Source organism: Syngnathus acus, chromosome 15 (assembly GCF_901709675.1).
Source record: "Syngnathus acus chromosome 15, fSynAcu1.2, whole genome shotgun sequence".
Lineage (NCBI taxonomy): Eukaryota > Metazoa > Chordata > Actinopteri > Syngnathiformes > Syngnathidae > Syngnathus > Syngnathus acus.
This window is the reverse complement of record NC_051100.1, coordinates 11625188-11650293: the sequence shown is the minus strand read 5'-3', so window position 1 is coordinate 11650293 and position 25106 is coordinate 11625188. Positions and strand designations below refer to the sequence as shown.

At 48.2% G+C, this 25106-nt stretch overlaps 3 protein-coding genes across 3 annotated transcripts in view; 2 read left to right on the top strand and 1 right to left on the bottom strand.

The window, feature by feature from the left end:
* The window catches only part of lrpprc (leucine-rich pentatricopeptide repeat containing), a 33356-nt gene extending 19300 nt beyond the window's left edge, over positions 1-14056 (top strand). The window contains exons 24-38 of the mRNA XM_037272735.1: positions 402-526; positions 1367-1473; positions 3847-3915; positions 3988-4078; positions 4257-4399; positions 5516-5639; positions 6192-6318; positions 7923-8011; positions 8086-8290; positions 9163-9290; positions 9376-9491; positions 11447-11521; positions 11599-11683; positions 12579-12721; positions 13679-14056. Coding sequence (XP_037128630.1) covers positions 402-526; positions 1367-1473; positions 3847-3915; positions 3988-4078; positions 4257-4399; positions 5516-5639; positions 6192-6318; positions 7923-8011; positions 8086-8290; positions 9163-9290; positions 9376-9491; positions 11447-11521; positions 11599-11683; positions 12579-12721; positions 13679-13750 — 1699 coding nt within the window. The 3' untranslated portion in view covers positions 13751-14056. The remainder of the gene's footprint in view (positions 1-401; positions 527-1366; positions 1474-3846; positions 3916-3987; positions 4079-4256; positions 4400-5515; positions 5640-6191; positions 6319-7922; positions 8012-8085; positions 8291-9162; positions 9291-9375; positions 9492-11446; positions 11522-11598; positions 11684-12578; positions 12722-13678) is intronic.
* Positions 14057-14547: 491 nt separating this feature from the next.
* On the bottom strand, positions 14548-18569 carry abcg8 (ATP-binding cassette, sub-family G (WHITE), member 8). Its single transcript, XM_037272741.1, has 12 exons — positions 18370-18569; positions 18141-18227; positions 17903-18050; positions 17592-17830; positions 17390-17522; positions 17061-17330; positions 16833-16983; positions 16261-16562; positions 15894-15970; positions 15254-15521; positions 15050-15177; positions 14548-14788 (listed from the first exon to the last, which is right to left on the bottom strand). The coding sequence occupies exons 1-12, from the start codon at positions 18412-18414 to the stop codon at positions 14651-14653; spliced, it is 1986 nt and encodes a 661-aa protein (XP_037128636.1). The 5' UTR covers positions 18415-18569; the 3' UTR covers positions 14548-14650.
* abcg5 (ATP-binding cassette, sub-family G (WHITE), member 5) lies at positions 18568-24382 on the top strand. Its single transcript, XM_037272742.1, has 14 exons — positions 18568-18887; positions 19228-19349; positions 19454-19590; positions 20220-20318; positions 20561-20693; positions 21083-21222; positions 21486-21615; positions 21691-21904; positions 22179-22384; positions 23141-23279; positions 23368-23441; positions 23502-23613; positions 23775-23887; positions 23966-24382. Exons 1-14 carry the CDS (start codon positions 18730-18732, stop codon positions 24148-24150), a joined length of 1962 nt encoding a protein of 653 aa, XP_037128637.1. The 5' UTR covers positions 18568-18729; the 3' UTR covers positions 24151-24382.
* Positions 24383-25106: the final 724 nt, after the last annotated feature.

The following is a 25106-nucleotide window of genomic DNA, read 5'->3' as shown; positions in this document are numbered from 1 at the left end:
GAGTTTTCTGGTGGAAGTCGTGTCTTGAATTCAGACAAACAAAAGGTGGCGAGGGCGAGAATGGACGTTTGAGTATTCAAGAGGTGAGGTGACGAGGAAACTGTGCTCGCAAGGATAAAAGAAGCGAAAAAGAAGTTGGATATGAGCGCCCAAGCTAAAGACCGGCCCTTTTGTCTGCCACCAGTGAAAGCCTGTCCAGAGACATTACCCCCCCCTTTTTTTACATGATTGTTTGAGAACGATGTATTGGGGCCAAAAGGCCTCATCACCTGCAGTCGTGCTGTCGGCAGCCGGCTCATTGTGCCTGAGCGCGAGGGCGCCGGGTTAACGCTCTGTATTCTCTCCCAACCGATTGCACATGTGACTCACTTGCTCTCTTTTCCTTTGTGTGTTTTGGACAGCGATGACCTGTCGGGAGCTCTCGACGCCGCGCTGGAATGTCAGAAGCGCTACGGCCACCTGCCGCGCCTCCACGACATCATTGTCAGCCTGGTGGAGAAGGGCGACACGGAGCTCCTGCAAAAAGGTCTCAAAAGCAGCGTTCTGTGCCCTTTTCGTGCATCTTCATTGTTCCTGCTAGAGCAAAGGCTGTCGTCCTACCTTTATAAATTGATGCCAATCAATCAAGTCAACGAGACGGCCAACTCTCGCGAGCGATGACAAATGCACAGACACCAGACAAAACAATCACAGCCGCACTCTTTGCTCTTTTGATCTTTTGTAAGGAGTCGGTCCTGCTTTCCATAATTGCGTTAGGTGGCTTTGTAAATGAAAGTCGTTTTTTTTCCCCCCCCTTCTTTTGTCGTCCTGTTTGCTGTGCATGAAATGTGCCGGAGGGGCAAGTGGTTCTGGAGTGCATCTCTTCACCCCCTCCCCAACTACCACCCAAAAAGCCCTCTTATGCGCTCTTGCATCCGCCAAAAACTCCTCCACCCTCACGTGACCTCAAAAAGAGGTGACTGACCCCACCGGAAATGAATGCGATGAAAAGCAGCAGACTTTAAAAAAAAAAAAAAAAACATAAAATGGCTCTTCAAATGTTCTTGACCCGTGTGGGCCTTTTTTGGAGCTGCTCATGTCGCAAAGGGCAGGCCAAACACTGCACGCCGTGAACTATTTGGACTTTTTGTCTGGCTTTTCCCCTCCCGAGTCCATTCAGAGTTTATTTGCGCGGTCCGAATATACAGAATCACGGGTTTTTCCCTTCTATCTCTGCTGAATACGCCGTCAGCTGCAGGCCAGAGATAGTGCGTGAAAAGCCCAGCAGCCGTTTTGCGAGAGGGCTTCATTCAGGCTTTCGTGCCCGCGTGCCAAATAGCAGAAAGAAAATGTCGTCTTTATATTTTTCTCTTCATCCCGCCTGCAGCCATGGACGTGGTGAGCCAAGAGCGCGGAGAGATGACCATGCTCTACGCCCTGTTCTTCGCCTTCTTGCAGACGGGCCGCTACCGCGAAGCTCGCAAGATCATTGAGGTAATCAAGTCCAAAAATACATCAGTTGAACAAATAGACCATTTTAATTCCCAAAATCGGTTTCTCTACTTTATTGCTGTCCCCACTATGACCTAAATATACACGATGAAGCCCGTAGACGAGTGTAAAAGTGAGGCGAGGCGGGCCGATAAGCGGTGAGTGACGCACGGATGAACTGCGTGCTCACAAGCTGGGTATCAGCACAGGGAGATTGACGAATAAACAGATCGGGACATGAGACATCGGAGGGAACAAGGCCACTAGGTTGGCCAAACAGATTGAAGAATGTCCCCCGGCCGCTAAAAGAGGGATTTGGGCCTCTTGAGGATTTCACGACCCTCCCAAGTGCTATCAACGTGTTATTGTGTCTGCGCTGCCCTTATCCGGTTTACAACAGTGCGGCTAAATGCCAACTCTGTGTGTGTGTGTGTGTGTGGGGGGGGGGGGGGGGGGGGCGGGGGAGCAAAGCCCCACTAAAGATTGCAGATGAACACACAAGCTATCAAGCATGTTGGTGTCAGACATGGGTTTGAACTGTCAGATGAGCTCACACGCTTACCATATGTCAGGCTGAAGGTTCATCACAGTCCCTCAGAGGGTATTGCCACATGCAGCACAGTAAATAATACAGTGGCTAGGCTCCGCCCACTTGAAGAGTCACCAGAGGGAGCCGTGTACTGTAGAACCTCGGATTTCGACGCTAATTCGTGACGACTTCTCGGTCCACTTCGATTGACGGGGTGATTAGTGGTTGCATTGTGTTCCCCACAGTCAAGCGCTTCCGGGTTTGAATCTCAGCTCAACTCCACAGGCTCCAGCTCCTCCGCCATGATGCTCTTTATATTTTTTCGTGTAATTTACAAATGAATTAACACACATCGGCACGTACCTACTCGCGATGAGGTTTCCAAATCTCTGGTCAGGCAACCGCACCGCTCTGCTGTCAACGATCTTATCGCTCCTACTCGAGGCGATAATGGAAAGTTGTGTTCCAGTCATTAAAGCAATAAAAGTCAGACGCACGCATAGAAGCACGCAAAAGCGAGCGCAGAGAAGGTGTTAAGTGGCCGTCCCCGTGAGTACCGGCTGGCCGGCCGGCTGGCTGGCCCTCTTTAGGCTGTGTTTGCTATAATTGGCAGCTGATTAATCACAGCTAATTAAATGTAATGATAGAGAAAGGTGGCCAATTTTGTGCTAAATGCTCCTGCTTATGTTGGACATTGTCATGTGGCCTGTTGTGTGTGTGTGTGTGGTCAAGGTTAGGTTGCATTGCTAGAGAGCAGTGAGTCATTACGTGTTAGCGAGACAGGTCCAGCCGTGCTCGTGTGTGTGTGTGCGTGGTTTAAGTGGTCAGGGTGATTAAAGGAATTAAAACATTACAGTGGGAAATGAGATGGTGCTTCACATGTCCTGGACACACATTGTCGCTCCACTTGTTTAGATCCGCAACTAAGACAAGTAAGGACAGGAATAAAATAAATAAATAAAAAGAAAACATGTTGCCTTTTCAAAGTGAATTACAGATTAGGGCTCCGAGGCCTGAGGGATTCCAAACGAAGCGTGTGTGTTTGCATGTGGAGACTGCCAAACAAAATAAAAAGGAATCGGAAGGGAGGAAAAGATGGGAACACTTGCACTGGGCTTTGCTCTCTAAGAAGATTAGAGCGGCTGAGGGAGAGAGTGAGTGCGACACATTTTAATTTGTCCCTTTGGCTGCTTGGGTAAGCGCATAATGCCTCGGCCTGCCTGGGAGGAAGAGAGAGGCGGGAGGGAAGGGGGGGATTTGTAGGAAAAGGCTGGGATTGAAAGAGATTGGCAGAGGGAGCAGCAGTTCAGGATGAAGCCTGCCAGTCTTTTCTTGACGGGGCTCCCGTCAAAAAGGCCAAGCGGGGATTGAGCGCCGTTCATCCCCTCCCTCTTTCAGATCAACTTTCTGGCTCACTTTTTTTTTTTTTCCACCCCGCTGCTCTCAGATTACCACCGAGCGAGAGGGACATTTCGCCATCCTAGTCTTATTGAGATTGTGTGCAGGCCCCAAGAGACGAACGGATGAAATCCTGATCTGTGTTCTTTGCTCATAATCACCTCATCACTCCACGGAGCAGACTAAATCTGCGCTATCAATTTATGTCAACCCGCATTTGACAACCCGTTGCAACATTTCAAGATCGTTTTGACCTGCCGATCCACTCCATAAAAAAGTGGACTCAAAACACGAATCGTAATGTGTGTCACTGTCTAACAAACAAAAATGTATTTTGTATACAAGATCATTGAAATCTTATTTGCTGGCAGCAGGAATGGAATTGCAGTTTGCGACAATGCCTTAACGGAAATTATTCCCAATTTTCTCCCGTTGTGTCGCCCTCCTAGACCCCGGGGCTGAGGGCCAGGCCGGGGCGTCTGCAGTGGTACGCTGACAAATGCATCGGCAACCATCATGTAAGCTCGTCGCCAACGCGCCCGCCGCACCACGCCTCCACAAGACAAAACGCACATTCTCCCTGCGCTTAGATGGAGGCCCTGGAGCAGATGGTGGACATGACCTCCAAGTTGTTTGAGTGCGACCGGGACGAGATGTACAGTTACCTCCTCCGTCTCTGTAGTGAGTCCCTCTTCTGTTGTTTATTTTTTTTGGGTGTGATTGCAACCGTGCTGATTGGGCCCATCAAAGCTGATTGTCAGTTCATTCCAAGTTCTTATGTGCATGATGGCGTCAGTTGATCGGACGAGTGTCTTGATTGCCCTCAAATGGAGTTGTCGCATTGCCGCCCCTCTACCAGAGGAGACCAACGACTGGCAGAAGGCCGAGGCCGTGTGGACCAAGATCCAGGAGGAGAACGTCATTCCCCGTGAGAGGACGCTGCGACTGCTGGCCGATGTCCTCAAGAGCAATGGCCAGGAAGTGCCCTTTGAGGTGCCCGAGGTAACGAAATAGCCCACGCATCCGGCTAACTGTTATTGCCAAGAATAACAGCCGGAAGGCTCCTGGTGGGGAAAGGAGTCGATGGAGCAGAGAAATCTTGACACTCCCAAGAGCACTGCAGTAACTTAAAAACGCCTGAGGTCCAATACCACACTAAAGCAGCCAAGTCCGACACTCATTTCAAAGGCAAAAGGAAACAAACAAGCCGAGCATCTCTATCGCCACATTCCCGTGCACGTCGCCATCACTCCAGTGTCAAGCCGTGTAGTTGAATAATTAGCAGCCGGCAAACTGGATCACTTAAAGAGCATGTTGACCTCGCCCCCTCTTGTATATATCAAGAGAGCCCCTTAAAATACGGCAGGGTAGCAGGGAGGGGTTGAAACCCTCTTATCAAGTGCTCTGTGTGCCCCCGCCACGCTCCACTTTTTTAAGCCTCTGTTCATTACATGAAGCAGAGCAAACAGGATTGCGCTGTGGTCAATCAGAGCGGCTGGATGCTGAAAGGAATTACAGTTGCCCCCGTGTGTGTGTGTGTGTGTGTGTGTGTTTGTTTGTGTGTGTGTGTGCAAATCTCTAATTAAGCCAGCAGTTAAATGCCACCATATGGCTTGCCCACTTGCTCTTGTATGTGCATGAAATCTGTCTTAAAAGACCAAATTAAGACGATTTGGGACAACAACCCGAGCCAGGGGAGGCTTTACCATTTGCTGAATATTTCTCCTCTTCCTCCTTGTGCACCAAGCTTTGACGAGACAAGAAGTGATCGCTGTTGCCCCAGGCAATGAACTAGGTGACCCAAGGGGCTCTCTGAGTTGACGTCCCCGCTCCCCGCACTTTTAACATGTACGCGTCTCTTTGACCCCCCACCCCCTAGTCTCTCCCCTCTGGTGCCAGCCCTAATTTGCCCCCAGCCAATACAGCTTAACCCCCTCCCCTCGCTGCTACACGGGTGAGCAAGCATCGGGGGGCCCTGGCCTGGCCTGGCCTGGCCACCCCACATCACACACACACACTATGTGCAGCAACTTGTTAGAGCCAGGAGAGCGTTTGCAGTGTTGTGATGGAAACATCAGCCTGGGTTTGAGATGGTGTGTGTGTGTTTGTGTCTTACAGACTTGGTTCCAACAAGCCGCCAACACACAGCAGGTCAAAGCAGAAGCGGCCCCCAGAAGTGTGGAAAGTGACGCCCAGTATCAAATGCGACTTCTGGCCCTCTGCAAGAAGGATAAAGCCAACGGTAAGACGCTGGAGGTCGAGACTTAATGAAGCCCGGAAGTTACTTTGATCCCAATGAGAGTGAAAATGGAAGGCTTTGCTTCATGACCAATTTCTTGAGATTTGATGACTGTTAATGGGAGAATGCTGGGTAGGCAAAAAAAAAAAAAAAAAGAAGTCTTAATAGGTCACTGTTTCTCAAATAGGTACGTGAGGCCACAACAGCACAAGCCATGCAATTCTAAAAAAAACAAATTTAACTTATTGAAGGTCTCAAAACTTTTAACCCCTCGCATTTTCAAGAAAGTCAAGAAGTTCAAACACGGTAGAAAAGTTCAAGTCAAAACTCTTGAGTAGATTCAATACAAATGTACAAAATTCAGATGGCCAATTCCTGCCTAATTTTTGTACGAAAAAAACGTTAATTGTTGCTTATTTAATGTACACTCAACAAAATTATGCCAAGTCAGAATCTTGAAATATAACACACTGTAGTTAAATTACATAATCAAATAGATGTTGAGGACTGAGTAGTGAGAATTCGCCACAAATCTGCTCTTGCTGTCACCGCCAGAGGCCTACAAACTGTTGATGGAAGCCGACAAACAGGGCGTGGCTTTGGGCCCCGCCTCCTACGACCACGTCATTCGCTCCCTGCTGGCCGGAGGAGCTCTGGAGGACGCCATGGCCGTCAAGGACGTGTAAGTGGCCTCGCCGCAGTGATGTCAAATGTGGCGCTTTCCTTTCTTTGAAGTCACCAAAGAGGTTTTGTTTGTGTTCCGCACAAGTTGTGGGACTTGAGCCAAGCCATTAAATTTTGGTGCACATCCAAGAGACTGTATGCTTATGAATAGGAGATGAGTCTTGATGACAAAATCCCAGCAAGGCCAAATCATCCGTCCAGTACCGTTGTTTGTTTCTTGCAGATTTCTTTCCACATGCAGAATCGAAAGCAGTGTCGCCCTGTCGCCGATATGGCCTATGGGTACTACCAAGCTGCTTTTTTTCCTTCTTTTTTTATTTTTTTATTTAAATCTGTCCTTCAGAGGAAACCAAAGAAGCACTTATCAGCTATTTTTATGGGCCTACATGATTCTTCCTCTCATGTTCTAAGAAATAATGGCAGCGCTTTAAGACCCGCCGGCGAGATAACACAGCTTCGCTCTCGTTGACGGGCTTCCTGGCACCGCGGGAAAGATTGCTTGTATTTTGTCTTATTTGATCCGCGCTCGCGCTGAGGAGCGAAATGAGCTGAGAGCATAGTCGGGCTGGGGAAGATGATAATGGTGAGATAAAAAGAGCTAAGTGGGGGGAAAAAAGAAAAGGCGAGCATGTCGAGATTTAATCGGCAAGGAGGTTAATGAAGACACTATAGGCATTCGTTCTTCTGCGTTTGTTTAGAGGCAATCTGGACAGAATTGAGTAGCGAGGGGGGGAGTCTTCCAGCCAGATTAAGGGATTGAGGCTGTCCTGATGAGGGAGATGATGGAGTCATTGGCTGAAGTGCAAATATGCCTGCAAGGCAAAGCGTGTGTGTGTCTGCGCGTGCGAGAGAGCCTCTTGAGGTGCTCTCACCTGATAAGAGTAATTCCGAGCCCAAGCACAGCGGCCCCGTTCCCGCTGCGGTCCCGGCCGCCGCGTGGCCCCTGGTGTCGCCGTGGCGATAACGACTGCCCGGCCCGATGCTCAATTGAGCGCACGGATTAATCTGCTTGTGGGCCTCTCATCATAAATCAGAGTCTGATTGAGGTTTTGGTGGCACGATGATTTGGCAGAGCCTTCATCTGCAAAACGACACCTGGACCACATACGCCGCTCGGCGCAAAACGTCTCGTTGGCGCTGCCGTCGCTCGAGCCCTTCGTGTCTGTATTATTGTCGTAAGAGGCTCAGACGTGCCCTCCATCATTGAGCTTGCATTCTCTCTACTTTGTCTTCAGGATTAGTTCTGTTGTTTTTTTTTTTCTTTCTAAATGCGATGCCGCCTAATGTTGCAAAGTTCAGAGACACCGCAGAGATATTAACCGGCTCGCTCCGGTTTAGAACAAAAAAAAAAAAGATTTGCTTTCAGTGGCGACAAATCCCTGTCCCTTGTCATGCTGAAAGCCAACGGGCATCTCGGTTTGGTCCACTTAAGAGCGATAAATCTCCATCTGGAGCACAGTTGTCAATATTTATGAGAATGTTGTTCTCGTATCCCGCTAGGGAAGACCTGAAGGTCAAAATGATCTAGTCATCTATGGCAGCTATGTCTTCAGTTCATAGAAATGCTCAAACATTGCAACCTATCCTCATTCTCTATTTTAGCGCCCAGTCTCGGGTGCCCAACTTCCAGCTGAGCGACACTGCCAACAGCTTGCTCGTGGTGACGCACAGCAAGCGCGGCCAGACTAAAGGTAGCGTGGATACGCACAACGCGTACACAAGGTCAAGCAGAACACAACGTGGGGTCTGCTTTCTCACCCCTCAGACGCCATGGAGACGTTCAAGCGGATGCTGCACCAGGACCACGTGCCCTCGCAGCTGGCCGTCACCAGGCTGGTGCAATCCCTCGGCAGCCAAGGTGACGTGGCGGCAATTAGCGAGGTGCAGTCGCTCATGGAGGGTCTCGGCACCAGCCTCAACGTGTCCGCCATGTTGTTCACCAACAACACGGCCCTGGCTCACATCAAGCGGTAAGCCCCGACATTGCGACTTTGAATTCACAAATGGGAGTCTACACGTTGAAAAAGTTCTGCAACTTATTTCGCCAAATGCGGCCCATCACACAAGGAGCAATAGTTTTAGCACGTTAGCGCCAGGCAAGTGCGTGACGAGACTCGTTATGACACACTCTTAGCATAAAAAGCTGACTTAGCAAGCAAGCAGAACGTCCAGAACAAATGGAGACGCGAGCATAATAGGATTATTCATGGCTTCCTTTTAATGTAGTGAAAACAGCCATCCTCCACCGCCCCCTCAAACAACAGCGGACAAAATAGAAAAGGCGTCGCGCATCAAAGTTTCATCACGCCACTTGCCGCATTAGCGCCAAGTCTGCAGCGCGGCAGAAAGTGAAAGAAACAACGAGACGGGCTCACGCCCGGGTGGCCATCGTTTGCGTGGCCCTGTCAGCTTGAACCTTGACCTCGGTGAGCGCCGCCCTGAGCCGCTCTGACACGCGCGGCCCCGCTGCGCCTGAGTCGAGCTGACTGCTTAAGAGCCCGGGTGGGGAAGCCGGAAAGCAGAGAGAACCGCATTTAGCGGGGCCCCCGCTGAATTATTCAGACGGTCCCGGTCGCAACAATCAGGGTGGATATGCTCAGCCACCTCTGGACACTTGCGCACGACGCTGCTGTTAAATATTCATTGCCATGGCGACTGCGGAAGAGGGGGGGGGGGGCACAGTTAAGTGTACTCGCCAGGCCAGGTTGCCAGATTGAGTTGGCCGATATCTGTAGAGCTTTGGATTTTCACGGTTTTGTGCACCAACGATTCACTGAGCTGCAGAAGTTAAGGGAAAAAAAGGCAATATCTTTCTGACGTGAATTCTTGTTTTTGTCCTCAGGGACGATTTGGAGTCAGCCGTTGAGATGCTGGAGGAACTTTACATCAGTCCGGACAGCAAAGGCCACAGCATGGCCTTTGTCTTCCGGAAGGTTTTGGAGGAAAACAATGACAAAGCCGTCGACAAGCGTAAGGCACACGACACCCGAGTGGCGTGCAATTAAAAAAAAAAAAAAAAAAGGGACTTTGACCAAAGGTGCCCGTTGTGTTGCAGTGAGCGCCATGGCTGAGCGGCTTGCCAACCACTTTGCCTGTTATAGACCGGCTTCAGATCTGTTCCTGACCCTTCTGGACTTGGGCAAAGTGGAAGATGCCAAGTTCATGCTTGCTGTAAGTGTTGCCACACGTATATCAAGTGCTATGTAAGCGGAGTACCTCAGGGCTTTTGTCATTCTCTCACCGTCTATGTCCTTTCCTATCATGACTGCCATTCGAACGACGTTATTTTTTAACTTCTTGACTCTTGTGGAGTCCCTCAGGGCTGTGTTCTGGGGCTCCAGTCGTTCGTTCTATTCGAGATCTCTTTCTACACTAGATTTCTAGGCCTCGCCTCCCCGCTTCGACACTCCACAGCCATGTGATGGCAATTAAAATTCACAGCAGAAGCAAAATGGAAAGAGCTAATGTTTTTAGTCCATCACAATTCCTTGGTGCCTCTGTCCAGTCATCAAAGTCTCGCGACGGCCGGATGCATTCAGCCGCCACAGGTTTTGACTAATTTATCCAGCCTTTTGCATTTGCGTCCCACGGCGTCTGCTTCTCCGTGGTCGACCGCCTCAGACTTCTACTTCACTTATTTAGGCGCAGTTCATGCCTTACAGCTCAATGGCTTCGCCGCGAGCTCTGGGAAATGAATATGTAGACGCTAGATGGCCGGAGCAGACGGTGACGGATGGCCGAGAAAGAGTCGATAAACGGGTGCTGAATTGAAGAGACTCACAGCAATTACTTCTCGCTCGCTCGCTTGCCGGAAGATCACCCCGCTCAGGCGTTTGCTTGCATGTGCGACTTAAGTGCCTGCTAATGAAAAGATGTTTCACGGAGCGCTGCACGTCATCACTATTTCAACAGAAATATACTACTTTTTATTTTTTTTTTTTATTATATATGCAACACTTTTTTCCTACAAATTTTACACGTAAAACTCAAGCGGTACATCTTGAAAATGAACGTTAAAATTATCTACTTCATTCAAGAAACTAGAAGGCACTCAAAATGAGGGTGATTTCATCACGTCTGCTCCTATTTTTTTTTTTGCACACATCTATCTGGGGTGCTATTCCTTTTCAATCATTGAACAGCTTCGTCTATCATGATGGGCTTTAATGAGCGCTCTCCCCCTTCATCACTAATTCAACCCAAACTATGGATGAGGTTCCATCCAGACCTTATATGTATCCCTGGACAGAGTTCCGATATGCAGCAGCGTGTGGTTTGACCCTCGATTGCAATTTCTCAACGTAATCATGTTATGTGAATGTTTGCAACAAAAACGGTTGTTTGCAATACAAAAATCCATCTTTACATTTTTAGCTCAATGCACTAAGGCCAATTACAAATTGGAATAGTACATTTTTACTTATTGGTCAGATGCTAACTATTGTAGCGGTGCTCACCGAGAATGGCGTAACGACATAACCTGTGTGAAAGTTTTTCATCCGCCGTCCCTCACGTATAACCTCTTAAGGCCTTGCCGGAGCAAAGCAAGCGCGCCCATCCCATCACACAGTGAAGCAAAAAACTCCGAAAAGCTTTTAAGTAGACGGGCACCACGCACAATACGAGCCTATCAAGAAAGGCGGCGTGCGGCCGCGTGGGGGGCAGGCGGCGAGTCGTTAAGAAGTACAAGCAGGAACATGTGTAAGTGGAGAGGAAGGGTGAGACGTTCCCCCGGAGCAGCTGCAGCTTTTAGGAGCGGTCGGGTCGCGCAGGGGACCGAGGACAAAATGAATAGATAAAGAAATCAAAGGCCAGGGATGGAACCCAAGTGCACCGCGTGGCTCTAATTGCCCGATTGTACTCTCGTTCAGAAGCACATACGCATGCAGACGTGAAATTCACGCAGAGCCGTGTTGTGTAAGAATGTTCGCATTTGACATGTCTCAGGATCCGTTCGGATTAAGAAAGAAGGATTTATGTCACACGTCTCATCTCTGTCCATGCACTTTAAGATTAATCCAAGGCTGGCAACTCAAGGCCTTTATTGATTATTTTGGATTTGTGTTAAAGGCATCACGAGTCTCCTCTTAAACGATATTTCCTTCATTTTCCATCTCTCGCTGCAGAGGGTGAACGCCTTGGCCGAGCAGAAGGAAACACTGGTATCCTTCCTGGCGCAAGTGTCTCGGCGGCCAGGACAGGTTCGGTCCCGTTTTGTTCTTTATTTCTTTTTGTCATTAGCCTGGAAATGGCGCTACCTGTCCCTTTCCGTTTTTAGGTTGGCAAAATCCAGACCCTGCTGAGTCTGATCCCCGACTTTACTGAGAAGGAAGTGCTGTACCCTTACTTAATGAAGTGTCACGGTAAGAGCCGCACCGTGGCGTATTTGTGCCCTATTTATGTTTGACGATATTGATTCATGACAGGGCTCAATGTTTGTAAATGTTTGCTTTAGCGTTATCCCGGTCGGTCCCCAACCCAGACAATAATGGATGTTCATTTAAATGTATGTGTGCCGAAGCACAGTAAAAAGACAAGCTGGGCTTCTTGAAGAACACATGTCGGCTAATGAGTTAGCCGTCCTGCTTAGCCTAGCGTGCTAATCGCTACACGAGCTGCCACTCAGCGCTTCTTTGTCTTACACGCCGAGTGTCCAAAGGCGAGCGGACATGACTATTTCATTAGCATTAGCCAGCTGCTCAAAGGGGCTGTGCGTTAGCGCACTTGCGTTAGCGCACTTGGGTTCCCTCTTCATTTCTCAGTAGACATAACCTGCTTATTTCTTCTTGGAAGGAAAGAAACGGAGGAAGATAAACGCTAAACATTTTTGGACATGACGTTTATTTTGATGCTGCTTATGGGGGACAAAATGAGCCCTTTGCTCGCTGAAGTGATATTTAATGTTGACTCTGATGTGCTTTACGCGGTTCCTCCATGCTTGCGATTCTTTCTCGTACTTAACTCAAGGTTCATAAAGTGCCGCAAATGTGGCTAAAGTGCTTTTGAAGTGCTTGAACTTGGAGCAAGCAAGGTCTGCTAATGGCTTTTGCTTCCAAGTTTCATTGAGAAATAGGTTTTTAATTCATTTTGATATAATACTTGAATTGCGACGACGTTCTTTTTAATTAATATCTCCGCAGCACAAATTTGAGTTGCTTGAAAGCTTGGAAATCCATCTTGAAAGTTGAATTTGACTTTAACAAGGTGTCAAAAGCCTTGTTAAGTAAATGTACGAGTCACGCTTTCTCCAAATGGCAGCCGCGGACAAAGACCTGGCGTCGGCCAAGGCGTTGCACGAGCGCATGCAGGAGGAGGGACTGGTCGTGGATGAGCTGTCACTCAAGCGGCTGGCTGTCTTATATCGTCAGGCGGGAGAAACGGCGCCCTTCCCTGAGCCCTCCGTGAGTCCCGCCGCTGCATCGCAACTCCACAGTCAACACCAAATCATTTGTTGATTAGAAAAAACAAAATACTCGGAAAGAATAATTTCATCCAAGTATTTTTGATTAATTGAATTTGAAATGACATTTACATGTTCAATGAAAATAATCCAAATGCCCATTCACCAAGCTACGTCAATGTAGAAAACAATCTCTTTAAAAATATTGAATTAGCAAAGCAGACAATGAAGTTTGTCTTCAAAACGCACTGAAAAGTTCTGCTTTAAAATGAGCCACGGAGCACTTTGAGCGCAAATGGGACGGCAGCAGAGTGACGACACGGGGCGCCTTTGGTATCAATGAGTGCTGTCTGGCTATTTCTGCTACTTTGGAGCCTTTTAGCACTTGACACATGATGTAAGTAGCTGAGGGCCTATTTTCGGAAACCGCGTTTTGTATATACGTACACTCAGTAGGCTCTCATGAGGCCCCCGGAGGCAGGTGGGCCGGCAGCCCGACTCACCTGTGGGATGAAGGTAAGAGAGGCTCTTGTATTATTCAACATCCGTCAGCAGAGTGAAGTGACGTGCTCGGCCTTCGGGAGGCAGAAAACGGCACGGTCATCCTGGTTTACAAATTTCAGTGCGGGGCATTGATTTGACATTTGCTCACGGAACAAATTAAGTTCAGAAAACTTCCATCCATCCATTCAGCCAAACAAGAACAAAACACATAACCATACCTGGTGTGGCTCAAAACACTGATTAATTAACAAGAGGTCGTCTATGTGTGTGTGTACTTGTGTCAAATCCTTTCTTAGTGTATTAATGGGGATTTAAAGATGAAAGGAGACAACCTGTTTAGAGAGTGGAAGCTATTTAAACGCACCCAGGAGGGCGCACTCACTCGCACGCACGCACGCACGTCACCTGAGTGCCATTTTGGGTTTAATGCCAACCTGTCTGTCTTCCTCCACAGGAGTCATTCAAGTTCTACGCCGACAAATTGAAAGAGAGGACGACAGTCAAAGCTCAACCCCACGACGACTAAAGCCCGAACCCTTTGTCGTCATCCTCCATTTAGATTTCTTTTTTTTTTTTTACTTAATGTAAGTGGTGTTCCGCTATCTTGCCCTCTGCTATCCACATGACTGTGATGACTGTGTACAGAAGTATTTATGCTAATAAATAATGTTAGGAACCCACATGTTGTGTTATCAGTGCTGTGTAGAGGGAGTGAGCGTGCAAAAAAAGACAAATTAGTTGCTCATTTTTATCATATCTAATAACTGGATACCACTTTTCCTTTATGTTTTGTATTTACCATAGTTAATAAAAGCTGATGTCATCATCCTGTGTTTGGAGTATTAGAAATCAAAAATAATTTTGATGATTAAAAATGATCATATGATATTACTGTGAATTGTAACTTGGCATTTAATATGAAATTTTGATTTTCCTACTCAAAATTAGATTTTAAAGTCTAAACATGACTAAAAATAAAAACAGATCAACTACACGATAGTAGTTATTTGACTGAATGCTTTACTATTTTGGCCTAATATGCAATGGATGCATTTACATGTGTCCTCTGCTTACAAAACCAATTTTATACAATATTCAACATACAATCTTTTTATTTTATGGCATTTCCCTTCATTTCTTTACACATATTTTATACTGACACATGCATACAGTACAAGCATTGTTAAGCTTAATAACATGCAAATATTACCCCCCTCCCCTCACCGCCTTCACGTCCACATTCCTGCGGTGCTCTGCTGCCATCCAGCAGCAGACTGCGGTACCCCACAATGACGGAAAAAACAAGGTAATCGTTTCATTTTGCTGTTTTCCATCATAATTGTTGTCTTTATTAAAAGCATTTTTGTGATTATTTTCCACAGGGGGGTCAAACTTTGCTGAGGTGAGGTGATAATGAGGATCACATTCACCAGTCTTGACTGGATTTCTGCTTGATGAATTTGAGGCAGATGTAGTAGAGCACCATGAAGACCAAGCACACGGCCAGCAGCACCAGGTAGCACGAGTACAGAGGGTACTGGTTCATGTTCATCATCTTTACCACCTGAGCACACACACGCACACACGATATTTCTTCCTCACTGTAAAATATTTGCAATTTATGAATGGTAAATTAACACTTGAATTATGATTGCAATGGGAGTTTATTTTACTTTATTTATTCAATAATTGTTGATTATTTTGTTCTCCCATGTTTCAACAATTGTGTCTCTCCTTTACCACGTGCGAGGGCATCACACCATTCATCATCTTTTGTGGTACAATAAATTATTTCTTTGTGCGATTGTAAATGTGTTTGACTTGCATTTATTCCATCCACGTCCAGGGTGAAGTTGCCGACGCTGATGGCGTATCTGTTTCCTCTGAACTGCACGAGCAGAAGCCCCTGGAAGCCCCAACGCATGAAAGAGGCGTGAGAGAGCCACGACGCCACTGCAACACGTGGGAAGCAATTTTACAAATGTCGTCCAACCCGGCCGAGTCGACCCGACACGGTGCGTCGGCTCACCCAGCCACATGTTCTCCAGGCTGATGACAAAGCCCCCTGTCAGGTAGAACACGGTGAAGAGCGAGTTGCCCATGAAGGCGGAGGTCTGCAGAGTAGGCAGCGCTGCGGCCACGAAGAGCGCCATGGCTCGGCTGCAGTAGACCATCAGCCAAACCAGCAGGAAATTGAGCAGGAAGCGCTCCGGGGCCTCATTCAGGCCCGCCAACCAGTAGATGGGCAGCGCGTACACCAGGGTGAACACGCAGTGCTCAGGTAACTCCCCCAACACCTGCAGCCACAAACCAGGCTCATCGAAATCCTGGCATAGTCGACTGCGGGCCCAATGCAAAATCCTTACGGAGCCACCTTTGCTTAGCAATTGATAGCAAAATATTTGAAAGTATCTTGAAAAATATTAAAGACAATCTACGAATTGGTGACTCCACAGGTATCTTGAAAAAGTAACAGTCACTTCAATGATGATATGATTTTGAACGTATCTTCGTTTCTTTACTGATTACTTGATTTTACAAGTTACTTTAGTAGTAAGTCAACGGTATCTCCTTGAGGTTACAATCATGCAACGCTTTAGCGGAGTACAGACACCGTGGAACCAACATGGAGCAAGGCTGCCCCTTTGTGGTGGTTTGATGCGCCATACCTTTGCAAAGAAGTAGGAAGTGACGGAGTACATGCCATCCTCCAGCTCGTGGTAGAGCATGGCCCTCTCTGCGTGACCTACAAAAAAACATTTGCTCAGAACTTGAAACGTGTTCGACTTGCGCTAGCACCGCCTATCAACTAGCTGAGCAACGTGATCTCTCAAAATCATGTCATTCGTGAAGCATTCAGAGATTTGATGATGGACTTTGGTTTCAAGTCGTGCTGGCTGTTTCAGTCATTATCTGTACACATAATCAACTTCATCTTTTGATTGAGCGTCATCATTGTTGATAACGTATATGACTTGCGTCGAATGGCCTTGAACCGTGAACTTAGTCGGGCGTTTGATAGAAAAGAACTCTCACATTTAGCTATGACGTCCAGCACCACAGCAAAGGGCGTGAGCGCTCCAATCATGTAGAGCAGGGCCACACTGTCCTGAATGGACAGAGGCTGCTCTCCAGCGCCGTAGTACAGGAAGCCCACCAGCAGGGACATGAGCAGGGCTTCCAGGCCGTGGACCAGCACGGTGACCAGGTCTCGGTAGTCGTTGTACATGTGGCGCCTGATGAGGATGGCAAACTGCTGGAGGCCCGGTAGTCTGTCTCTCACTTTAGAGATGACGACAACTCGGTCGTCTTCCGTCCTGCCGGGCTGCGAGGAGCTGCTGCAAACCGGGAACCAAAAAATTGATTATTTTAATATTATTTCATGCTGCTATGCTAACATACTGCAACCTAATTGCAAGATAGCAAAAACAGTGGGAAGCAAATTATTTGAAAATTCCCACCCTGAAGTCAGGTACCATTTCCAATCCTTGCTGATCAAATGCTAACATTTAGCATGTTAGCAGTTGCTACATAGCAACTTGTCCCCCTTATTTCTAATAGGAGCAATGAAGGTTGATAAATTGCTAACATGCTAAGTACAAAGCAACCTCTCAGAGTGCATCAGGGCCGTGCCGCTCTTCCACATGTGGTCGTCGGTGTCCCCAACCCGTTCCGAAAACTGCTCCGCCAACATCCGGGCCCGCTCCAGACACTGGGCTTCTCGCTCGGGACTACGGCGGTCTATACTGATCAGGTCCACTAGCGTGCAAAAAAACAACCTTGTCAGATATCTTCTACGTGCGTGGTAACAAGGCGGAGAACCCTTGAGGTCATACCGTAGAAATCGGAAGGATTGCAGTACCGAGGGCACGGGTGGCCCAGCGCTGTGAAGTAGGGCACCATTTCCCGGGCGGCACCGCAGTACACGGCCGAGCCTGACGACAGTAAGACCACCAGGTCGAAGAGCTGGAAGATGTCTGAGCGAGGCTGGTGGACTGACAGCAGAACAAGACGATTCCCCCGGGCCAGGCGGGACAGCGTGATGACCAGGTTGTGGGCCGTGAAGCTGTCCAGACCCGACGTGGGCTCATCCAGAATCAAAATACCTGGAACACGAAATAGTTGGTTTGGGGGTAACTGGAGAGGGTCCAGAGGGTGTTTTAACCTGGGTTCCAGAGGAGTTGGACCGCTATGCTGACCCGCCTCCGCTCCCCCCCAGAAATCCCTCTCACGTAGTCGTTTCCCACCCTGGTGTGGGCACACTGCCTCAGTCGCAGCTCAGCGATGACATCGTCCACCTGAGGAGAGGAACAACTTTTTGGAACCTGACGATCTAATGCAGGCCTTGGTCGACCCGGCGGCGTTACCCTCTGGTCCCGCTGGGCCTGCGTGAAGTGAGTGGGCAGCCTGAGTTTGGCCACAAAGGCGAGCGTCTCGCGCACGGTCAGGTGAGGAAGGAGGCGGTCGTCCTGCCGCACGTGAGCAATGCTCTTCTTTACCAGCTGAGGCGTGTTGGGGCGACCGTTGATCAGAATGTGGCCGGACGTCACGCCGCCGCTCTCGTCTCGACACGTGATGATGTCCAGCAGTGACGTTTTGCCGCAGCCTGCGTCGGCGCGACCGCATGTTGATCACGACTCACTTAAAAGTTGTCTCTGAATCTCTTAAGCGTTTTTACCCGAGCTCCCGATGACAGCTAGCATCTGGCCGCTGCGGACGCGCAGGCTCAGTTTGTTGATGGCCGTCTGCTTGTCACCTTTCACCTCCCACGGCAGCTTGAACTCTGACAGTTTCTCATACCAGGGAATCTGCGCCGCCGTGTCCACCTGGTGTCAACACACACACACACACAAACACACACACACTTGCTTGGAGGCTGCATGCTATGTGCTGGCCGTGTCCAAGTTGTCACCCACCTCATAGTGCAGGTTGTTGACTTCCAGCTGGTTGCAGTCCCCGCTGTACGTGAAGTAGAGGCTGCTGTCCTCCTCTGATGAGAACAACTGATTACAAAAAAGGTACCCTTAGTCCTACTCGCTGCTTCCAAGCCTACTTGAGTTTTGTGTCTTGCTGTCATGACTGAGTCAAATCCATGCAGCAGGTAAACCATTTTTAAAACTTCACAAGCATGAAACGAGAACTGACCTGCGGTGATCCATTAGTGTGAGTCAAGCTACTATTTGTGTCCATGATGACGCAAGACGACACTTGTCGGGTCAGATGGTCATCTCACCCCCGTGCGCACCTCCTCCTCTCTTCTTCTTGATGTTCTTTTTTCCAGCTTTCCTCTGCGTCTCCGTGTCCGCTCCGGGAAAAGTCTCCTATGAAATGATGTGCCGTCACATTAGCTGCTGCGTTCCAGGAGAAGCTGCCCGCCTCCCCGTCCGCTTTATGCGAGTCTGGATCAAAGTTCCCTGAGATAAGGCCACATGCCCCAGTCTCGTGTTTATGGCTCTCTCCTGTTAGTGTGCGGGGAGCTGGAGCTCATGTGGATGCGGGCTGAAGATGAGCGGACAGTACTCGATGAAGCCGGAGAGTCCCGGCCTGGACAGCGAGGTCCAAGAGTCCTTCAAGTTTGTGTCGGAAGTCGAGGAGGACGGCGGAGATGAGACTGCTGAGCCTCGGTGCAGCCTCAGTGCCAGCAATATCACCTACGCAGTCAGGTGGGAGCTTTGGAACCGTAGTCAAGTTCTAATACTGGTTGTCAAAGCCCTGGTGTGAATCCCGTTTTGCCCACAATGGGGTTGTTTGACTCCAGGTCTTGGTCTTGAGTCCTAATCCTTGTTGTAACCCTTGTTTTGCTTGTCTAACTCTGTGTTCACACCCACAACGGCGCAAATGCTGATTCCTAACCACGCACAACTGCAAAAATACCAAAAAAGAAGAAGGAAAAAAATGCGACACATGGGCACAGTTAGGCCTTTTAGGCTTTGTTTTAGACTTGGGCCAGGTTCCAAAATGTGTTGCATTATGTTCCTTGTGTGGACATTTGTTTCTTTGCAGCGAGCGCATCGGCCCCTGGTGGAACCTGCCCTCCTACAGGAAGCGACGAACTCGGCAGATCCTCAACAACGTCTCCTTCCATGTGGACAGCGGGCAGATTATGGGCATCCTGGGTAACTCAGGTAGGCTGCCAGCTGTTGTCTTGTTTTGGCGTCGGGTTCCCTGAAACTGCAACACTTACCCCCGAAGTGTGGCATTTTAGCTTGAGTGTGAGTATTTTGCACAGGTTCCGGAAAGACCACCTTGCTGGACGCCATCTCGGGAAGAATCGGCAACTCCGGAAGCCTGTCGGGTGACGTCTTCGTCAACGGCAGAAAACTGGCGAGAGAAGAGTACCAGGACTGCTTCTCCTACGTGCTGCAGGTGACACCCGCAATGCCAACAATTGTTGCTGTTTGCCTTGGCAAACTCCAGGAAGAAAGTCTTGCAAAAGCTTTGTCAGTACTTGGATAAACTTTTTTTTTTTTTTTTGCTGCTCCGTGGCCTCCTCATGCTCCTAATCCATCAGTGAGAGGTGCTCAAGTGTATCCGAAGCCTGAATTAAAAACAGTGGCTTAAAACAGCCCCTTTCAAATTATCTCCCCGCTGGCTGATAACACGCACATGCACACACATTTGTAGGTCCAGGCTAAGCCTTGCCATTAACTTTGTCTGCTAAGCTGCAGATGAGGAGCTGATATGGGCACCTGATATTCAAGTCATTCGCAGGAGAGACTCTGCCGAGGAATGCAATTGGACGGCGTGTTAATTGAGGTTCAAGCAGTGTCTGCGTGTGTGTCATTGTCAAGTGCGTTTCAGCGTGCGTTGGAAAGTTTCAGTCTTCCCGTGTTTTAACACGCTTGCATCAACACAGTCTTCACCGCGTGTCAACACAGTTGTCACCACACAGCCTTCATAGTCGCTACGTCTTTACTACGCATCAACATAGAGCCAAAAAAAAAAAAGATTGATATGTACGAGAAATATTCAATATGTTTTGTTTGCGCTACCAGAGCGACAACCTCCTGAGTTATCTGACGGTGGAGGAGACTTTGACCTACACGGCCCAACTGGCGCTCAGAAAGCACTCGGCCAAAGACATCCAAAACAAGGTGAGACCCAACATGAGCACATTTTGCATAGGCACATATTATAAAAAATGCTTCTAAAAAAATAAACATATTGCATGTTATTTATTTATTTAATTAACACAAACTTTGTATGATGCAATAAACGTGAATGCATTAAAACACTAAAATGATTTTTTTCAAATATGTCAATAAGCATGAGTAATTTGGTGATACAATTTTAAGTCATCATGATACTCCATTGTTGGTGTGCAACGCCTTTCAAGGTGTCAGCGGTGATGGCCGAGCTGAGTCTGAGCCACGTGGCCCGCAGTGTGATCGGCGGCCGCGTTTTCCCGGGAATCTCCGGAGGCGAGAGGAGGAGGGTCTCCATCGCCGGCCAGCTCCTTCAGGACCCCCGTAAGTCGACGGAGGATGATGGAGGAGAAAGTAACGTCTGCTGGTATCAAACCACCATGAGACCGAGAGTGACAGCTCATGGCTTGTTTTATCAGGTCTGCGCAACTCCGCTGAGGACTGAGGCTCTTGTCCTCATCATTCGGGATAGAATGACTGCACACACACACACACACACACACACACACACACACACAGACACACACGGACCTTGAGGAGTTCCCATTGGCTTCCTCTCCAATCAAGCAGAAAATGAATTAATCTCCGTTTAATTGCACTTTGAGAGACAATCTTTTAATTGTCCTCATTAGACTAATTAAGTCCTAAATAAGTGGGAGCTTATCTGCACTGAGTTTTCAAGTTTTAAGCGAGCACGATGTCCTCATCGGCAGGAGTGATCCTATTGGACGAGCCCACCACGGGGCTGGACAGCATGACGGCCAATCAGATCGTGGTACTGTTGGCCCAGCTGGCCCGCAGGAACCGTATCGTGATCGTCACCATCCACCAGCCTCGCTCCGAACTCTTCACGGTAAAAACACACTTGGCAAACGATTGCCAAGTTAATGGGAGAGGATTTCAATATCGAGGTTGCACGTTTGATTCCCTGCTCCCGCAAATATTAGTCCCATTTTGATTCATTCATAAGCCTTTAAGAGGTGGGGCCTGCTAGGATGGCGATGGCATCCCACTCACTTAGTACTCCAGCAGTTTGCCTGATGTGGCTGCCACTATGATTTATTATCATTTGGACTTGGAGGAGGTCATTTTCTTGGTTGTGTTTTGTTTTTGCAGGTGTTCAGCAGGATTGCACTGATGAGTCGTGGCGAGTTAGTTTTCTGCGGCCAACCTGACCAGATGGTGGACTTCTTCAGCTGCTGCGGGTACGAGTGTCCAGAATACTGCAACCCCTTCGACATCTACGGTACGCGTCCCACTCGGCGGCACGAGTCCAAAAAGCGAATGCCCCATCCGTGACGTGCCGCCCCTTCCGAAACAGTGGACTTGACGTCGGTGGACACGCGCAACAGCGAGCGCGAGGCGGCCACCTTCGGCCGCATGCGCGACATCACCTGCTCCTACCAAAAGTCGGCCATCTTCGGGTGCATGCTGGCCAGGACGCAGGAGAGCCTGGGCGCCCGCTGCAAGACCGCCATCCCCTTCAAGAGCAAAGAGTCTCCCACAGGCTCCGCCAAGCTGACCGTGCTCCTCAGGTCACCCAAATTTGCCTTGTGGGGTCATCACGTCAGCTAAACTAATAAAGATTAGCATGCTATGTTTCACGATTAATTGCAAAAGATTATCTGATTAATTAGTTCAAAAATGTAATCGGCACTAACAATGAAAAGGAATTCATGCAAATTTTAGAAACAATTAAATGTGAACAATAACTATAACTACAAATTTTTATCATAAAATAATTGGCAAAAAATAACTGGTGACAATGTATAATGTTCTTCTTTTTTTTTTTTTTTTATATTTCCTTAGGCGGACCATGCGTAACCTGTCGAGAGACCGAATGGGGGTCCTGATGCGGCTGTCTCAGAACCTGATCTACGGCCTCTTCGTGGCCTTCTTTGTCACGCGTTTGGACGACGACGTGGCGAAAGGCGCCGTGCAGGACCGCATCGGCATCATCTACCAGTGCGTCGGCGCCTCGCCCTACACCGGGATGCTCAACGCCGTTGCTCTCTGTGAGTAACGCCCCCAGAACAACATCCCTGGCCGTGACTTTTGTCACTTGTTCCTAGACAGAGTCTGAATCGAGCTCCATCCCTGATTCAGAAGCTGTGATTTTATGAATGCTGCTCTTGACGCTTTCTGAGCAGATGAGAGGCGTAACTTGAGATCAGCGACCACCCTCAGTTCCTTCCAATTAAGCTACAAACCGCCACTTGCTATACGGAAATGTTTCTCCACTGGCCGTTATCTGCGTGTGCGTTACGTGAGACGGTGTGCGCGCTACACAAAGTTCATTTTTTATGACAGGACGCGTGAACTGAAGTAACCTCAAATGTTCATGTCACAACACTGGGAAAGACACCTAGTCAGCGCTTTTTTAACACAATTTCAAAAGGCAAAAGTTACGTATTGTTAAAATAATGGCCTACATCCTTTTGTTTGTCAAAATGAGCCAATTACAGTAGTGATTGCCTTATATTTATTAATCATTTCATTTCAGGGGTTGAATTGATTGATCGGTTGAATGAAATCTTTTGTCAAAATATGACCAAGGCCAGAGTTTCCTGTGCTGGTGTCTGATCAATCCGATAAGAGTCAATAAAAGATGCTTTATAAACACCTAAACGGCCTGAGGAGAAGGGGGTGGACATGACACTGACCTTGGATCAGTGAGATAACAAGTGCCAGCACGGTCAATGACCCTTGTGTATAATAATAATTATAAGAATAATAATGAGAAGAAGGTGATGATCCGACGACGTTTGCAGTTCCCGCCCTGCGAGCCATCGGCGACCAGGAGAGTCAGGATGGCTTGTACAGCAAGTGGCAGATGTTTCTGGCCTATGTGTTCCACATCCTGCCCTTCAGCGTCGTCAGCGTGCTCATCTTCACCTCCTTTCTTTACTGGTACGCCATGTTGCTCGCTTCGCTCACTCCAAGAAAAAGACGCTCTATCGCCACCACTACGGGTTGCCGAATCCTTTTTTATTTTCAGGACGGTGGGAATGCACGCGGAGATATGGCGCTTCGCCTGCTTCACAGCGGTCGTGACGGTCCCTCACATCACAGGTGCTCAGGGCTCGGCTCGAGCGCGTTGTAACTTTGCCCTCATTGTTGTGCGTCTTCCAGGTGAACTGCTGACGGTGGTCCTGCTAGGGGTGGTCCAGGACCCCAACATGGTCAACACTGGAGTGGCCCTGCTCAACATCGCCGGGATCCTACTGGGCTCCGGATTCCTACGGTTGATAGTTACAATATGTTTGCTTCAAGCTTTCAAGCTTGGTTTCGTGTGTGTTTAGTTTAGATTAGTTTTGTTTTTTTAATTTGTGAGAGAGGTTTTTCTGGGGTAGATGAATTTATTTTCAGTCTGTGCAAATGTTGAGATACTATTGGTGTGAACAGAAGCACGGCGCAGATGCCGACGGTGTTCCAGTGGCTGAGCTACCTGACGTTCCAGAAGTACAGCTGCGAGCTGCTGATTGTCACTGAGTTCCACGGGCTTCACTTTACCTGCAGTAAGCTCCAGTTTGACATTTAACCCCAGTGGATGTCTCGCTCGCTCACGTGAAGTGGCGCTGCCCGTTTGTCTGCAGACAACTCCAGTTTTCTGCCGGGACGCTGCCTGATCACGCAGGGTGACCAAATTGTGGACGAAGGCTACCCTGGCGCCGTGGGGCGCTACACGCTTGACTTTGTGCTGCTCTACTCCTTCCTGCCCGCCCTCCTACTGCTGGGCATGGTCACATTCAAGATCCGAGACAGACTGGTGCTCCATTGACGTCGCTCGGCCACACCTGCTGAGCTTAATGCAACAATGCAGCCTACAAAAATAGTAGCATTCATGATTGATCAATTTTGACAGACTATATCAATAAGTGGTATTATAAGCAACGTAAGCTGTATGTACTGTCAAGAATTATTTGATGCCTGTTCATTATCCATATTCAAGGTCGAGTGCCCAAATGTTTTTTTAACAAAACTCAATCATTAAACGGAATATTTTTACCTAACACACTCACCATGTTTTTTAAATATGATTGCAGTAAACGATGGTTTGCAACCACAGCTCATTTATGTATTTACTTTAGTACTGTTTAACAAATTTGTGCTGTACTCAGTTTGATGTAATTTCTCTGTCAATCACTAGATGGCAGCAAACTTTTATCCTAGCTGTGGGGTTGCCCATCACCTAGCTTCGTCCTGGCATAAAACACGCACTAATATTACACACTGATAACTGTTTTTTGCACACTAGACGTCAGTAACCGTGGCTTTGACTTTATGACGTCATCAGACAAAAGTAAGGGATTAAGGAAAAGTGCCATTAAACTTAAGAATTTAACTTTCCAAAGAGGCCACATCTTTAAATAAATCGTACCGATGTCGCGTTTTGAAAATTCTTGCGATAACAACAAGAAGCCACTGGTGCATTCTGGGACGTGTAGTATCTGCGGTGTGTATATTTCCGTGGTTGCCTTGGCAACAAGAGTAAGCGGTATCTCATCACCTCGTGCCAAATAGCCTCAATGAGACTGTTAAGGGAACCATTAAACGTGTATTTCAACACCATCTGTCTTGAAATGACCTCTTAATGAGTAGAAGCCAATGAATTGTTTCACGTTCACGAAGGGTCATCATAACGTTGCAGCTGTCGTGGTGCATTCTGGGAGGTCTATTACCTGCTGCCATCGATCGTTTTTAATTAAATTTAATCTTCAGGGTCCAATACAATTA